Raw genomic sequence first — 16704 nt, 5'->3', positions numbered from 1 at the left:
TTAACATATAGTCATATACTGGATAGTTTAGTAACATCTCTCAGTGGCTAACTACATTAATGGCCATTGCATCATAGACTGAGAGTTAGCAGTGTTCCAAAATAGAGGGACAAATTATATAAATCACAAAGAAGATCTTTTATTAAAGGATACTCTTTTTTCTCGACCAAGTTAGCTGAATTTGATCTTTTATGTTCCATTCTCATTAATCCCACAGATTATTTCTCACCTTATATCTACTAACAATTCAACGCAAGGAGACGTTCATCACTATGAAGGTGTTTTTAATGGCTGCAGCATTCCTGTCCGCTGGTGTCGTGGCACTGGGGTTCGGGAGTGGTAAGTCGGTAGGGGTACAGGTATGAATCTATAAATATGAGAGAGGTGTTAATGACACTAATGGTTGGGATGTGGTTAGAGTGTAAGTTATATATCTGATCAACTGCTCCTAAAGGGAGATGTCTGTGACATATTGCTAACTGAGATGGATACGGACAGTGTGTAAGTGGTCGATATCTATTGTGGAGAAATAAGTATAAAATACACTGCTGATCAAGGTGAAACACGGACAGCCGGTAAGCAAATGAATCTCTGGAGGAGAGAGATAACTACAAGATACTGTTCTGACTGAAATGGGATGCGGATAGGGTGTAAGTGGTCAACATCTACTAAAGACAGATGGGTATAGAATAAAAGTACAGTGCTGACGGAGGTGGGCTGTGGATAGACTGTAAGTGATCAATATCTGCTGAAGAGAGACGGCTACAAAATATGATGCTGAGTGAGATGGGATGGTAGTGGGTAAGTCATGAACCTCTGCTAGAGAGAGACACCTACAGGATACAGTGCTGACTGAGAGGATAATAGTGGGTAAGTAATGAGTCTCTGCTGAAGAGCGATAACCTACAAGAATAGTGCTGGCTAAGACAGTACTTGGATAGTGTGTAAGTGATTGATGCTAAGCGTGGGATGCTCAAGATACTGTACTGACTGAGATATATGAATAGTGTGTAAGTTATCACTATTTACTAAAGGCAGATGGCAATAAGATACAGTGCTGACTGAGATGGGATGTGGATAGTATGTAAGTAATTAACCTCCACTATTAATGATAAGGTCCAATACTAACAGATGGGGTGTTGATAGCCTGTAAGTGATGAATCTCTACTAGGGAGAGATCATTACAAGATATAGAACTGACTGGAATGGGATGTGGACAGAATGTAAGTAATAAATCCCTGTTTGAGATAATCACAGGAAACAGTGCTGACTGAGATTGGATGTGGACAGCCGGTAAGTAGTAAATCTACTCCACAGGAATAAAATAGAAGACACACTGTTAACCAGGATGGAATGTGGCTAGGATGTAAGTGATGACTGTCTGCTGGAGACATATCTACATCGTGCTGACTCGGATGGGTCAATGAATAGTGTGTAAGTGCTTAATTTCCACTAGAGAGATGGCCATAAGTATAGTGCTGACTGATACGGGCTGTGAATAGGGTGTAAGTAATGAATATACTAAAGAAGATAACTATATAATCAAGTGCTGACTGAGATGGATAGACGGTAAGTGATTAGTCTCTGATAGATGCGAACTAGAAGTACAGTGCTGACTGAGATGGATAGACAGTAAGTGATCAGTCTCTAACAGATGCTAGCTACATGTACAATGTTGACTTAGATGGATAGCGTGTAAGTAATCAATCACTGCCACAGAGAATCAATGACAAGGTATAGTGCTGATTAAGATGGGATGATAGTGGGTCAGTATTATGTCCCTACTAGGAAAAGATAACTAAAAGGTATAGCTAACTGTGCTGGTTTGATAGTGTGTAAGTGGTGAATCTCTGCTAGAAAGAGATAACTACAGGCTATAGTACTGACTTTGCTGGGATATGGACAGAATGTGAGTCATAAATCTTTATTAGAGAGAGCTAATTACAAGATATGCTGCTGATGGAGCTGGATATGAATAGTGTGTAAGTGATCACTATCGAGTAAAAGATGGCTAAAATGCTGACCGGGATGGGATGTGGGTAGTATGTAAGTAATTAAATCTCTACAAGAGGGAGATACAGCGCTGACTATGCTGGAATGTGGACAGAAGGTAAGTGATCGATGTCTACTAAAGATAACTGATTACAAGAGATAGTTCTGACTAAGATTGACTATGGATAGGAGGTAAGTAATTGATGTCTACTAGAGAGAAATACTACAAGGCGCAGTGATAACTGATATGGGATGTGGATAGGCTGTAAGTATTAAATCTTTACTGGGTGCTAACTATAAGATATAGCACTAACTATGATGGTGTGTGGATAGCCGGTAAGTCGACATATTCCTACTAAAAAATACTAGGTACATTGCTGACAGAGATGGGATGTGGGTAGGGCGTAAGTGATAGTATCTACCAAGGGCAGATAACAATCAACCACAGTACTGACTGAGATGGTTGTGGATAGGGTGTAAGTGATCATTACCTACTGACAGCGGATACTATAAGGTACAGTGCTGACAGATATGGGTTGTGAATAGGGTGTAAGTGATCAATATATCCTAAAGGAGATAACTATATAGAGTGCTGACTGAGATGGGATATGGATAGCCTGTAAGTGATCATTATCTATGGATGAGACACGGCTAGAAGAGACAATGCTAACTAAAATGGGATGTGGATAGCCTGTAAGTGATCATTATCTATAGGTGAGACATGACTAGAAGAGAATGCTAAGAAAGACTGGGATGTGGATAGCCCGTGAGTAATCAATGTTGTTTGTTAGAGTCAGTTAGTTATAAGATACAGTACTGACTAAGATGGGATGTGAACAGGGTGTAAGTGATCAATATCTACTGAAGAGAGATAGCTTCAAGACACCAGGTTGACTGAGATGTGATGTGGATAACTAGCTTGTAAGTGACTAATATCCGCTGAGAAGAGTCATACCAAATATAATGCTGACTGAGATGGGGCATGGATAGTGTGTAAGTGATCAGGACATATTCACTGAAGCGAGATGGCTACAAAGACAGTGCTGACTGGGATGATGGGTGGCTAGTGTGTAAGTATTGAAAGTCTATTGGAAGTAAATAACCATAAGATACAATGCTGACAGAGTTGGATCTCTAGTAAGACTGTTATGCCAGGGCCCAGCCAAAGACGACGGTCTCGAGGATATTGGGTGGCGTGAGTACTGGAAAATGGGACTCAGTTTCCTTCCTCACTAATGGCTTCCGAAATCCAGATGCTCTGCTGAATATTTGTCGGCGCTTCCCGAGGCCTTTATGGAAAAAGTATTGTTTCGTTCTTGATGTTATTGCTTCTTTCAGCAGCCTTGGTATGGGTTTTCCCTATTCAGTTAGGTTTTCCCATACTGTTATGCAAATGCAGAGGCTCTCGTATTGTGATTCCAGACTCCAGTACAGTAGGTATCTGCTTTAATATATGGAACAATATGTCATACACATATAGACCCGCAAAAGGGTCTGAATACGCTCCTAGCTCAAGAGAGTAAGGAGGAGATGACGATTCTCACTGTAACAGCTCGCTAGATCAGACAAGACAGCCAATTGAGGCGGAACGTCTAGCCAGTTTTCATCGACTGTTATTCTCAGGTACAGGCTTCTAACTATAGCATACTACAAATATGGGTCTGAATCTGATGCGATATAGTTATATTACATTAGATAACGTCATATATCTGTGTACATAAGGAGTTGCGAAATTAGGGCCTCGGCATTAGATTTTGGATACAAGCTTGTCTCGTGGGGGGTGGAATGAGGTTTCGACTCTCACTATACTTGTAGAGCCACTGCTAAAGGGCTGGCAATTCCGGAATATAATCAGATCGCAATGAAGTAGTTTGCTAGGTCTGCTGAGATGTGAGATGATCCTGACAATGCTAACACTATCTCGTCGTTTAGGGAGTAGTAGTAGCCGACGGTATTCACGCCGTCTTGGCTGGTTCTGAGTGTGATGTCGCGGCGATCGAGGCTAGCGCCAGTGGTGTTGAAGATGGTGTTTCCCATGTGCTGGAGGAAATCAAAGGACTTGGTGGCCTCGATGGGGGCCTCCGATTCCGGGGTACAATTGGAGGCGAGCGCCCCGGGGATAGGAAGGAGGAGCACAAGTTGGCTGAAAGCGACCATTGTGGGAGCAACGATGCGAGTCTGTCTTTTCCGACCTTTTGCTCCGGGTCCTCGTGGTTAAATAGTTGTCTCGTTAGGCTGCTGTCAGGAGACATGACATGTTTCCCTGAACTCAGAGGCCCTTTATTGTAGTAGGCAGCGTGGGTCTCATCTCGATGGGCTTGAAAAGAAAAAACAAAACAGCTGCCTGCCTTTTCCTCTATTACAACAACTTACAGAGAGTCGGGAGCGGACATTTATCGGGCCACAGCTCACCACGCCCACTTCTACGACCGTTAGGGCCAGGGCGAAGACTAGCTGTTTCACCGTGCTACAACGGCAAGGCAAAGCAAACCGAGGCAGGGTCTTAGTGGATCCGTCGTAGGACCCTCCCGAAGCCCCAGAGAACATACGGCATCATTCCGAAATATCTGGATGCACAGTCTATAGACGAAACAATAACACACTCCAAGCATATACCAGCCCCTGGACCGATTCCCGACTCTAATGAGCCAAATCACCTAGACAATTGACTACCGAGAGGGACCGCATCGTCGGCGCATCGCGACCGCCGCGAGACAAACGAGCCCGGGAAGACAAGACCAAGCACGATACCAGTCAGCGCCATCAATACCGCGTCGAACACGTAGAGGAGATACTCATGCCTCATGATGAAGCCGGCATTGCCCTGGACAAACTCGACGACCCGGAAGATAGAGCGAACGAGGATCAGCACACAAGCGGCATAGAGAGCCCACATGAGAGTCGACCATGAGATCCCGGAGCCCTGGGATCTCAGGTCGTTGGAGATGGTATACTTTGGATGGCGGACGACGCGCCAGTGGAACAGCGAGGCGACGACGACGAAGAAGCCGAACCAGAGTAGCTGGATCGCGAGACCGGCAATGACAATGTGTTCGCCGTTCTTCATGGCCTCGAGTGTGCCCGCTGCCATGTATCCGCCTCCTGTGGTGTATCAGGATCAGTTAGTGGGTGTCAGGGACGGACAAGACAAGGTGGTGTTTGTTACCTCCGCACTGCAACAGAAAGGAAATCACATCCCCCGCGACGAAGATCTTGGTCAGCCAGCGTACTCGAATGAGGGAGGCGGGCTCTGCGTCCAGCTTCAGGATCACTCGTCCCAGAGTCATGTAAATTGAGGCGGCGAACAAGGGGGGAGCGACGAGAATCAACATCGTCTGCACGATATATGGGCCCAGGGCGTTTGGATCAAAGTGGGAGAAGATGCGAGCAATATAACCTGCTGTTTCAACTGCCGATTGTCAGCCTTTCATCATGACGGTGGCAACCTGGGGAAGACTTACAAAGAAGACCAATGATGAAAGGGACAAAGAAGTATGTCCTGTGGGTGACGATGCGATAGAGATACCCCATGGCCAGCAGACCAAAGACCGCTGCCATGATTGCAGCCGCTGGAATCGAAGGAACATAGCGGTATAGTGTGTAGACATAGTTGTCGTCTGCCATTAAGCCCTACGCCGCTGGAATTGGATTGGGATACAGTTGTGGGCTGGTACAGACTGTCTCAAGCAACGCAAGAGATGAATTCGAGGTCATCCATCGTGGTATTTGAGAACTCGCAATCTAGTTCAAATCTTGCCCCAAATTCAAATGTAGTCTGGATACGGATGTACGGAGGTACCTGGGGTATACCGTATACGGATGTACGAGTATACGAGTATACGATATACAATATACGAATATACGCGAGCCAAGCCTGGAGCCAATGGACCGGGTCTGTCAATATATTATTTTTTTTTTTTTAGAATATAGATTGATTGTGTTGGCTGAGCTCTTAACCAATCCCTAATAATGCTGTTGCGCTGTCCCAGACACCGAGCATTTATCAGGAATTTCCATAAGACTTGGAAACGCTTTTTCCTTCCAAATTCACTTCTCCCAGCAAATTCCTTATATCAGGATACTTTTCTATGTGGGTATAGCTCTCAGTATTTTGCAGGCTAATACAGTGGTAAACTATATCCATCTCTACAGAGTACCTGTCGAAGGCTGTTATAGGTATTTTATATAGTATTAAAGGGTAAATCAGCGAGGAAACCCAGGGAACACTACTGAGAAATTTCCAGGAGTATTCAGGTAGACAGTGTATATTCCAGTATTGATTTCTAGGAATCCAGTATAAGGAAATTTCGATTCAAGGAAGCAAAGTGCCTCTCTCAATTATTTGCTTATACGAGGGTATACTGTAGGAAAAGGGCGCAAGCTCCACCTGGCCACGACAACGACTAGATACACTGGTAGTAGTAAGGGTTGTACTGGTGGCAGGTAGTGCGCGCCTCACACGAGCCAGAACCAGTCCAGTTCAGACCACCGCACTGTTCCCATTTCTTGAGGGTGCCCTCCGGGGCCACAGCGGACGAAGATTCTGAGCTACCACAATCTGCTTCTGCCTCTGCTCCTGCAGTTGGGTTGGCTGGGGATGAGACAGTCGTCATGGTCGTGGGAGCGGCTTGAACAGCATTGTTGTTGACAGCCGGCGCAGTAGGACTGGCGCCTCCTGCCGAGCCACCAGTCCAGACGGACGGGCCGGGGAGGCTGTACGCCGTAGGAGTAGGATACCAGATGTTAAAGTGGACGTTCGGGTCATCAGGCTTGTACACTCCAGGGATCTTAACGGTAGGACTCGGCGATCCCGACCCCGAACCCGTCACCTCGATCTGGGCGCAGGTGAAGTAGAACTCGGCCTCGCCGAGGAAGCCTCGGTGCAGGCCAATATGCTCCACGCGGACAAGATACTGTCCGGCCGGCGTGTCTTGGGGGATCTTGAAAGACGCGGTATCCTTGCCCCATGTGCACCAATCCTCGTCCTTGATCCCCTTGGAGGTGTCGGCGCAGAGCCCTTCCTGGTGGACCTTGAACCAGTCGCCGGAGCCGTCGTACGACCTGACGTCGCCGGGAGCCTTGGACATGTAGATCTGCAGAGGACCCGGGTGCTTCATCTCGGCGCCGTACGCAAGCTGAAAGCCGAGCTCCGTGCCGGGGGCCACCTTGTATACCTTGGTATTGGCGGCGGACTGCATCGAGCCCTTGTTGCAGCGGAAGTCATTGCTGAGGATCTCGGAGGGGAGGGTCGGCATGTAGTTGTTGGTGTTCCTGCGGATGTACTCAAAGTCCTGGGTCGGTTTACCGTCGACAATGAGCTTGGAGAAAACGTAGTGCCCCGAGACCAGCGGGGTGACGCTCGCCAGCGAGAAAAGAATAGACGCAGTAAGCTTCATTTTTGGGAAAGGGCAACGATCTAGTTTGCCGAGAGAATGAAAGGAAGGAAAACAGAAGTGAAAGACAAGGACGGATAGCTAGAAAAGAATGAACGAGTTTGACCTGCAATAGGAAGAGTGATGGCATAGGGACATACCTTATATACCCCGTCCTCAACTATCAACTCGATTGATAGCATGTACATTCGAGACCAAGTGTTTCACACTTCCTTGGCCATCCGAGCAGAGAATAGGCTAAAGCTATCCATATGATGCTCAGGGTAGACTTTCAAGGGTCTGGTCCACCTTAGGCTCTCAGACGCTCCACCCCCTAGGCTCGATTTGACCAGTTGAGACAATACTTGGAACATAGTGCCTATCTACATCCTCGGCAAATACCAGGACTTAGAACAATTTCGAGTAAACTACCCTGCTCTTAGTGCAGGTGATGGATGTACAGTGGAGAATCACGGGAAATGTGGATAACAATTCCCAGGGCTGACAGTCCCTGAAAGAGGCGAGCCTAAGTTTCATTTTCAGCCACAACCAGACTCTCGGCCCTCCACTAAGCGCATAGTTAGATTGATTTCGGCAATGAGAGTGGTCGACCAGAGCCGAATTTGCCCATGATCGTTGTGCTGTCTGCAAGGAGGACCAGTCAGGTCTGGGATGTTATCTGGGATGGCTCCGTCTGCAGCAAGTTCGGCGAATATGACCAGTTGAGTAATGGGTCGCGGACCTTGGTGAGACATCAACGGAAACTCCATCTCGACTGCAACCTGAGATACGTTGCCGCGGTGGTCACTGTAGTATAGAGGATTATGCGAGGGAACAGTGCCTGCGGGTTCCAAGCTGGCGTGCAATGGTCAAGGCATGCATATGCATGTATTGTTTGACATCCGAAGTGCTTTGCAGTTGCTTTTAGCTGTAGAAACAGAGATAGCCCCCCTATAGTTGAGGAGATAAATTCTGTGTTTGGTCCTGACCGGTTCAGTACAAAAGTACCAATGCATCGAGAGCTGAATAGTTCTAATCTTCTTTACATGGTGCACTGTGTAACTGCCAAGTAACCAGTCGAGGAGGTCAAGTGCTCATGCGGATTGTACGCGATGCGAAGACCATGACCGATGCTTATATAGACATGGCATTGCTGTTAATATTATCCTCAACGCAAACAATACAGACCCAGCACCAGATCGTACAAGTTCGAAGGCAATTGCCAGCACCATAGTGCAACGAGTCAGAGTCCCCTAGCAGTATCCGCTTGTGGGCCCCAGATGTCGGCAACCAGATGGAATCAACAAGAACATGACACTTGTACCTCTTTGACTCAGTGCATGCGGGGGATGAGTCCCAACTCCTCATATAATGGAATGACCTTTGGTTTCGTACTCTGAGCAATAAGCGCCAGGTGGCTAGCAAAAATAGCCGAACGGACGCTACAGGGGTGGAACTCTGAGCGTTGAGGATACGCGCAGAGAGGAGCTTGAATCCACGCTACCGATCAGCAGGAAATGACAATGGAGAGAATGGAAACGGTGACTGGCGGGGTCGAGATAGGGAGAAGACCGGGAGGGTTCGAGAAGGACAGCGTTGAGAGTCAGGCAGTGAATCGTTCTGGACATTTCCAAATGGTATATACATCTAAGGCTACAGCAACAGGAAAATGCCGGTATTCACTACAGGGTCAACAGAACTACAACTGTACATGAATGTGGTGTTTCAAATGCTCATGTCGATAACTGTATTGGGAATCTCAGAGATACCAAAAAACCTATCAAGCATGGACCAACAGGACAGGTATATGGATCATGATGTTATACAGGCCAAGGATATTAAGATTAAAGATGTTCATCTGCAGTTTTAAACACCTCGCGATCAGGCATACCTGGACGAGGACGGACACAATGGGTGTCAACCTCCGAATTTGCATTGACCGAATAGAAAGATTCCAGATCCTCAGACGGCTGAGGGGCAGACAACGTCTCGGCAGAACCGTTAATCGAGTTCTTATCGTTGACGACGCCGACGACTCCAGTGGAATTCCGGACGGCCCGGGTACTCGCATTGTCCAGCGCAGTTATCGTGGTCACAGGTAGTGACCTGGCATCGTCGAGGAGACTGGCATCCTCTCGGTCGGCGGTCATAGCGCTGCGAATCGTCCCGGAACCGGCCTGAGAGACAGGCCGAGGCTGCTCGGATCGAGCAGGAATGATTCCCGCAGCATGCAGCAAAGTCGTTGTGCTGGCGTTATCTGCGTTGAACTGCCTGCTTTCATACTCAGGCAAGAGGATCATAGGACCGGCAGCCTTTCCCCAATTGGCCGAGGCGGGACGCGAGACTCCAGATTGGTTGGTATCTCCAGCACTGTTGGATTGTTCCTGGTCTTCCCGAGGATCTCCATCTGCTTGCCCTCCGTTGCCTTGTGTGCCCTGATTAGACTCCTCCGTCGGCGATGGCCCGACATGATCTCGAGAACTCGGTCTATCCATGGACGCCCATGCTCGTCCACCGTCGACGCTCGTCAGCCTCGAACGACCTTCTTCCTTCTGCATCGCCTGTTCTCTTGCGAGGGTCTTCTTGTCATGCTTGCTAGCCATCCGACTCCACAGGGTCATCTGGTAGCTCTTCCGATGCTTTCCGCCCTTTTGAGGCAAAATACCAGGAGCCAGTCTTCGGGCCGCCACGGAGCTCGGGGGAGCAGTATCTCCATCAAAGTCCTGGAACCCATGGGCCAATTCTTTCATCCGCTGCTTCTGCACACGTAGCTTTTCCTTGGCAAATTTTTTATCCCACTCCTCCTTTCCGGCCATCCATTTCCGGACCAGCTCCGGGTTCGCTACACCAATTTTGTCCCGCGGGAATTGCAGAACGGAATAGGAGGATGGGGGATTGAGCGGATATATGCGCCCTCTTTTGTCCACTCTTTGGCGGATCATACGATCTCTAAAAGCGGGCAGTGGATCACCTGCCTTGCCGACGGACGCAACGGGCGGTCTTGAGCTACCCTTGTTCTCGCCATGGGTTTCTGCTTCGCGAGGGTCTGTTTCACTGGAGGAGGAGATGGAGGAGATGTCGTTGTCGTCGAGGATGGCAATCTCCGAAGTCTGGGAGCATGCAAGAGCCCAGGCACCGAATTGAGCAATCGATCGGTACATGTATTTGGCCGGGCGCGTAAAACTAAGGGTCGGGGCAACGTGGCAGAGATCGTCCCATACCTGCAATTGGACATAGGTGCCAGGATATTTGTGTAGGATTTCTCGTTTGGGATCATACTCGTCCAGAGTCTTGTCGCTGGGAGGATATGCTGTTGGGTTTGCGGCCTTGTGAGCAATGTAAAACTGCTCGTCCCGTAACCGCTCGCCTCCTCCGACGAGGATCTGCAGCGGGGGTAGACCGCCAAGCGACGGTTGGAGTACCGGGGAGACGAGTGGGTGGGAGATGAGGTGATTCGGTGTATACATTTGGATCTGGTCTTTCACTACGACTGTATGACCGTCAATAGGAATTTCGACGAGCTTGGTCTCGTCGTCTTCGGAATGCTGAAGAGCTGCTGGAGTCGGTTCTGTCCGATCTGATCCATCCTTCTCGACTGTGTACCCCTGCACTGCTGTCTCCTGAGCCGGTGTGTCCTCTCCTGGCACGGCTTTTTCCACAGCGCTTTCTGGTGACTCTTGTTTTGCATCCTTGATCGAGCGGAGTTCATCGGCGTTTGGAGGCGGCCAGGCTGCGGAGGGCCTATATCGGAATCCACTCGGTGGGATGTAATCACCTGGACTGTCCGATAGCACACTGGGAAAAGAATGGGTCAGATCCACCCAGGGCGATATCAGGATAGCTCCGGCCGGCAAAGGTAGTCCTTGGTCACGAATGGTGACCAACATCCTGCCATGATTAGTTGCATTTCCAAGAGTAGTCGGTATGGCACTTACGAAAGGACCATTCCACCCCCTGCGGAGTCTCCGGCAAATATGATCTCGGTCGGATCGTGTTCGTTGAGAAGGAACAGATAAGCCGCCAAACAGTCCTGTAGGGCACAAGGAAAGGGAAACTGCGGTGCCAGACGATATTCCGCTAAATCGTAGAGTTTAGCAGTCATTCTGTATTCTGTGGCCCGGGCGTAACTCACTGCGCAATTAGCATGTGGTTAATCAGAAGAAGACCGGGGCCGTCTTACCGTGCAAATACTCGTCCCTTGAGTTTTCGCGCATGACGCTGCAATTGATATCGATGAGTCTCGACGCTGCCAAAAAAGTAGGCACCGCCGTGAAGATACAACATGATGCGCTTCCCGCTCGGATGATTGTTGGTGCGTCTCCTCTCGTGGTAGTCCGACTTCATCTCGATCCACTCTCCTCTGAGATCCTCGGCCGGTCCACGCCATTGCCACCATTTGTCACCCCCCACACGCGCTATACCTTTGGGCCCAAGTTGCTTGATAAGAGCAGTCGCCGCAGAAGAGAGGTAATTCTCCGGAATGACGACCTTGGTTGTCTTCACCCAATGCGGGGCGGGAACTCGTTGAGCCGTGAACGACTGGATATCCTCCACGGTGTGTTTGGCAGCATAGTTAAGGAATTGACGAATAATCTGGATTGCCTCGTCATAGGAGATGTGGACCGTGGGTTTCGTGCGATGGGATTTCCGATGCAGATACTATCAACCTTGACAGTTAGTGGACAGTGGAGACGATGCTGCGGGGATACCCACGTGAGAGACCAAGGTCGCGACAACGGTAGGGGTAAGGGAGACGCCCAATGCGACTGTATTCAATGTCATGACGCGACCGTTGGTCGATGGGGTGTTGCGACACTCGGAGTCGTCGGGTTTGGCTGTATATCAGGAACCGGAACCGAGGACGGACGGTCCGCGGTTGAGCCTAAGGGGGAAGAAGGTCTGATGAGATCAACTGTATCCCATGTTATGTAGTAAAAATAACCAGGCTGTACTTCTTATCGGGAAATTGTGGGAAGGATGTCACAAGAGAGAGAGACAAAAAGAGAGACCGGAAGATGAGAGGATCAGGAAGAGAGAGAGAGAGAGAGAGAGAGACCGCAAGGGGCCGGAGGAGCTGGTGATGTCATTGTCTGATTGGGCACGGACACAGCTGATGAGCTAGTCCTCTTTTGGATTTACAGAAGGACCTCGCGATAGATACACGTCGACTATGCCAGCAGATGGACGAATCTGGTCTAATAGCTTGGATTCTATTGGGCAATGACATAGACCTCCGGGAATGCTGTTGCTGTTGGATGCTTGGCAATTGTGATCTGCGGGTTCCAGTTGAAAGTATGGAAAAGAGCGACGCGAAGATAATGCCGGCTTTCCCAGAGAGCTCCTGACCACATTAGAATCACTGTCAAGAAGGTTGATGCGAAATTCGGGATTCAAGATTGACCAATTCAGAGATAGGTTGAGTCCTAGGTTAATGAGGTTGAGACGGAGATCTACATGTATAGGTTCTCGGAGGGTGCACCGTGATATATCTATGTCCCAGACCCGCGTCTTTAGTGTCTTGATATATATAACATGCAAGGATGGGGGATGGAATTAGACCAAGAAAGGTCCCGATTCAACCTCCCCTAATCTTCTGTTGATGGAGCGTCCGCACCTTTGACCCGATACTCGAAAAGTAGGCTTTCACAACTGTCGAAATGGTACTGCGTAGTCCGCGCCGATTCACCGGCGATCATTCCGCAGTCGATTACTATGAACAACCCTACCATGGAAAGGTCATACTGCAAGCGATGAGACATGTCAAGTATTGCGTATCTATTGGGTTCCAGTCGCTCCTGCCAGTGTCCGTTGGCTATGTGGCCCAGTCAGACGTTATCGGGCCTCGAATGCAGGGCTGCAATTGGGTAGCTGCTGCTGCTGATCTCATGCAACCCCGGCAGAATGTGTCGCCTCGGACACAATGGAGTCGGGTACTGTGGTCGCATGTCCCTCGCATGGACTTATGGAGTAGACTACTTTGCTCTCTATGTGCGATCAGGCGAGCCCTATCCCAGCCACTCAAGCGTCGACCGCAGCATGACGGTGCACTTGTGTTGATTATCCTGAAGAGAGGCGGGATCCCCACGTCTGGTGACCCAGCCAGGAGTTCAGGGAAGAGCATTCAGAGCTCATGGACTCGATCATCGCTGTTCAGCGCAGGGCGATTGCCTGTAGCGTGTTGTGGGCCATCCGCCCTCTGCTTGCCCGATGGATAATCCAACGTATCATCTAAGAGCCTGATTATGACCTTGGTGACATCCACACATGCCTGATGTGCGGCACTAGACAGTGTGCTACCACTTTCGAACAAAGGAGGCATAGATCACGGATAAATTCGACCGCGGGATGGAACATGGTAGTGGCAAGCTAAACACTGTACAGTGATGGGGTGGAGTTGCAACAACACCTGCTGCTGGAGAGTATAGAAGAGAAAAGTTGATCCTGACAGGTTAGGCATCTGAAGCTGGATCAGAGACAGGTTACAGGGGCTTACAATCCATGTGTACTGCTGGCGGATGCTGTCTTCTTGATCACAGTACTTTACAAAGTCCATGACTGCCGAGATAATCTGCATGGCCGAGTCCAGAAGATCTGTCATGGCGTCGGGCAGGCCATTGCAACGGATGCACTCAACCTGACACACAGTGTGGAGTGTTCCAGATGGATGACCAGACATATTACGGTATGATACGGGCTTAAAGACGTCCAGCAGTGCTTGCTGTAATGGAACTCACTACCTAGGGCCTCTGTCCCACAATTGCTTACACTCTTGATAGGTAGCCCTACCAGCATATTAGCTTTCACCATAATGAGAGAGAGGTCGTCTATCATCCTACTGGAGCTCATTCTGTCTGAATCAACCAAGCCCTGCCCCAGGGACAGTTCCACCACCTGCTCTCGCAACATTGCTACCATGTATCGCAGCCGGGTAACTGTGGTAGGGCGAAGACCAGCATTCAAAGTACCCCATCCATCTAGCGTAAGCTGTCTTATAGGGCTCATAGCCTCCACCTCTCTCCTCCAAGGGAACGTTAAACCGTTTTCACTATCTTCCTTTTTATGCTTTGTAACTTAATCACCAGGCAACCGATCCAGTAGCCGGCCAAGGAATTATGATAGCTTAGCCGACAATTACATCCAGCATACTTTTCTAGCAAGATTCCCGGCGTACTCGGCCGGCGTGAAGCGACGGCAACCAATATTGTGAGCGCCATGACGGCTGGGGAAAATCTCGTAGCCATCCCAGCAGCGGTGCTGGCCGACACCTGGCTGGGTCGATACAAAACAATTCTAGTCTTCGCCGAAAGACATCGACACAGGAGGCCACTGGTCTCGAGAATGGTCGCTACCGAGAAGTCGAGCACTGATCTAGGATATGATTATTAGTACGACGAATAGTCGTCTGGCGAGTCTGTCTTTTTGGCATATGTTCACGCCGGGCCGTGATGGATGGCTTCGAATTTGGCGACTTCTTGGAGGTTAGGGCACACACTCTCCAGACTGCAACACATCTAGACCTGGTCATACGACTCTCAAAATGAGAGTAAATACAGTAGGCCCGCACCAAATGCAATCAGCGTCCCCGCAAATGCTAAGTGCGATATTTTATCACACTAGAATGGGATCCGTGACATCCGATTGGCCTCATGTTATGGGAGACTTGCGCTGAGGTATAATCTCTTGCTGTTGTATTATCCAACAGCCGGCTGCATCCGTGCCTGCTTGTAGGACATAAATTGATACAATTCACCACTTCCAGGACACTATGCTCTTTTCCCACATATTTTCTTTTCCCTCTCGGATATGATAACTCTCAACCTAGCCTACACAGAACCAGTCCATGGTCCTAACCCTTCCATCCGGACTCTCACTCAGGAACAGGTCTGGAAAGGACTAGAGTTAAAAGTCCGGCGTCCGCAGGAGTTTATTCCCGCTATTGATGACTGCCGTGTTATCGAGGAGAGGGACCATGGGGCATATATTTTAAGGGAAGCACACGTTGCTACGGACCTTCGACAATCGCCAATGGCAGGACAATATGTCAGAGAGGAATGCATATTACACAGGCCCATCTGGGTAAGCAGAAATCGCCGTACCGTTAGGACTAGCTCTGCCATCCGCCAACTCACTCGCTTACACCCCCCTCTGCGTTCTTTAGACTCACTTCACGCTGCCAAACGGCTCAGAAGTACAAAATATTGTCTCTGTTGGGCCCGACCAATCACTCTATCTCACTTTTACGTATAAGTGGATATTGCCAGATATCGAGGCCGGTACAGCTGAAGCACAAAGGGCAGAAGAAGAACATTTTGAAATAGCCAAGGCTTCGGTTCAAGGAACTATCAAAACGTTGATGGCAATGGCTGAGAAAGGCATCCTATGACATCAAGAGCAACTCGAGCAACTCGACCCTCGAGATCTAGCCGGCTTCGAGTACTGCTAACCGCCTTGCGAGGGGGGAGACAAGAAGATAAAACTTGCATCTAGGGAACGGCAGCTGTACCAACAGCCTGATGTCCAACATAAACCCACCACTACATTCGATGCAAGCGTTGGTGATAATGATCCATCTTTTACAAGACCACGATGTTTCTAGCTCTGGAGTATTCTTGTTGAACTCGGCCTTCGTAGTAGAGTTGCATAACCAAACTGCTAGAATCCAATCCATCGCCAAGTTTGTAGCAGTTCGGATTCAGTGCTCTCATGGGGCTGCGCCCTAGATTGGATCACTCCCTCGGGTTTATAAGCATGTTCTAGACCTATCACCATTGTAACCTTTTGGTATTGTGGATAGCAGCTGCCTAGAACACCACCTTCTTACACTACGTCTCTGAAATATGAAGCGGAACTTATGGTCCTATATATATGTATGCGGCCCAGAAGAGCTGATTATCGTCAATATAGTATCGCTTAGGAGTAACGTCCGGACCATGTCATGAGCTTCGTCCGCCTGTGGGTCTAATCTCAGCATAGCTTGATAGACGACTTGGCTGCTGCAGATGAGTATCCGTCAAACGCGTGCCAGAGAGAGTAGACCACGTGTCAAAACCCACTGAACTGATCATAAAACTGCTCATAGTTCGTAGAAACCTTTCTCTTCCAGCAGAGGGGGTTGTTGTCCGTCTATCTGCTCCCGATCGAACGCAGGCCATGCAGTAATCCGCGCAGACATCTGATCTTGAAGGGCCTTAAGATTTTGCTCGCACACGGGATATTCTGCTTGAGCCTCCTCATATAGCTACATAATTTTACCCATTAGGTCTATTGCGCTCTAACTATGACCCTGTTATGGTTCAGGAAGTTTGCTCTTGTTCTTCTTCGACCTGAGTTTGGCCGCAAG

General features: G+C 48.9%; 6 protein-coding genes across 6 annotated transcripts; 1 reads left to right on the top strand and 5 right to left on the bottom strand.

The window, feature by feature from the left end:
* Positions 1 to 3843: 3843 nt before the first annotated feature.
* AFUA_6G09560 (glycoside hydrolase family 11 protein) lies at positions 3844 to 4149 on the bottom strand (the record flags this gene model as incomplete). The annotated part of the gene is made up of 1 exon (XM_745752.1): positions 3844 to 4149. The coding sequence occupies one exon, from the start codon at positions 4147 to 4149 to the stop codon at positions 3844 to 3846; it is 306 nt and encodes a 101-aa protein (XP_750845.1).
* A 496-nt stretch (positions 4150 to 4645) lies between these two features.
* Positions 4646 to 5616, bottom strand: AFUA_6G09550 (RTA1 domain-containing protein; the record flags this gene model as incomplete). Its single annotated transcript, XM_745751.1, has 3 exons — positions 4646 to 5094; positions 5159 to 5401; positions 5454 to 5616. 3 exons carry the CDS (start codon positions 5614 to 5616, stop codon positions 4646 to 4648), a joined length of 855 nt encoding a protein of 284 aa, XP_750844.1.
* Positions 5617 to 6395: 779 nt separating this feature from the next.
* AFUA_6G09540 (lignocellulolytic auxiliary activity family 9 protein) lies at positions 6396 to 7475 on the bottom strand (the record flags this gene model as incomplete). The annotated part of the gene is made up of 1 exon (XM_745750.2): positions 6396 to 7475. Exon 1 carries the CDS (start codon positions 7386 to 7388, stop codon positions 6396 to 6398), a length of 993 nt encoding a protein of 330 aa, XP_750843.1. The 5' UTR covers positions 7389 to 7475.
* Positions 7476 to 7903: 428 nt separating this feature from the next.
* On the bottom strand, positions 7904 to 8134 carry AFUA_6G09530 (uncharacterized protein; the record flags this gene model as incomplete). The annotated part of the gene is made up of 1 exon (XM_745749.1): positions 7904 to 8134. The coding sequence occupies one exon, from the start codon at positions 8132 to 8134 to the stop codon at positions 7904 to 7906; it is 231 nt and encodes a 76-aa protein (XP_750842.1).
* A 566-nt stretch (positions 8135 to 8700) lies between these two features.
* On the bottom strand, positions 8701 to 12412 carry AFUA_6G09520 (uncharacterized protein). Its single transcript, XM_077805047.1, has 4 exons — positions 12078 to 12412; positions 11545 to 12023; positions 11300 to 11495; positions 8701 to 11252 (listed from the first exon to the last, which is right to left on the bottom strand). The coding sequence occupies exons 2-4, from the start codon at positions 11576 to 11578 to the stop codon at positions 9209 to 9211; spliced, it is 2274 nt and encodes a 757-aa protein (XP_077661180.1). The 5' UTR covers positions 11579 to 12023; positions 12078 to 12412; the 3' UTR covers positions 8701 to 9208.
* Positions 12413 to 14954: 2542 nt separating this feature from the next.
* AFUA_6G09505 (SRPBCC family protein) lies at positions 14955 to 16055 on the top strand. The gene is made up of 2 exons (XM_077805046.1): positions 14955 to 15440; positions 15523 to 16055. The coding sequence occupies exons 1-2, from the start codon at positions 15168 to 15170 to the stop codon at positions 15745 to 15747; spliced, it is 498 nt and encodes a 165-aa protein (XP_077661179.1). The 5' UTR covers positions 14955 to 15167; the 3' UTR covers positions 15748 to 16055.
* The last annotated feature ends 649 nt before the right edge of the window (positions 16056 to 16704 follow it).

This window comes from Aspergillus fumigatus, chromosome 6, assembly GCF_000002655.1.
Source record: "Aspergillus fumigatus Af293 chromosome 6, whole genome shotgun sequence".
NCBI lineage: Eukaryota > Fungi > Ascomycota > Eurotiomycetes > Eurotiales > Aspergillaceae > Aspergillus > Aspergillus fumigatus.
This window is presented reverse-complemented; position numbering and strand designations above follow the sequence as displayed.

What these genes read in the sequence shown, in the direction of transcription:
- AFUA_6G09505 (XM_077805046.1), top strand. Translation starts at nt 15,168, where the DNA reads ATGATAACTCTCAACCTAGCCTACACAGAACCAGTCCATGGTCCTAAC. An exon ending in TATTACACAGGCCCATCTGG is followed by an intron (nt 15,441 to 15,522) that starts GTAAGCAGAAAT and finishes TGCGTTCTTTAG; the next exon opens with ACTCACTTCACGCTGCCAAA.
- AFUA_6G09520 (XM_077805047.1), bottom strand. Translation starts at nt 11,578, where the DNA reads ATGCGCGAAAACTCAAGGGACGAGTATTTGCACG. An exon ending in AAGGGACGAGTATTTGCACG is followed by an intron (nt 11,496 to 11,544) that starts GTAAGACGGCCC and finishes CTAATTGCGCAG; the next exon opens with TGAGTTACGCCCGGGCCACA. An exon ending in GGGGGTGGAATGGTCCTTTC is followed by an intron (nt 11,253 to 11,299) that starts GTAAGTGCCATA and finishes TAATCATGGCAG; the next exon opens with GATGTTGGTCACCATTCGTG.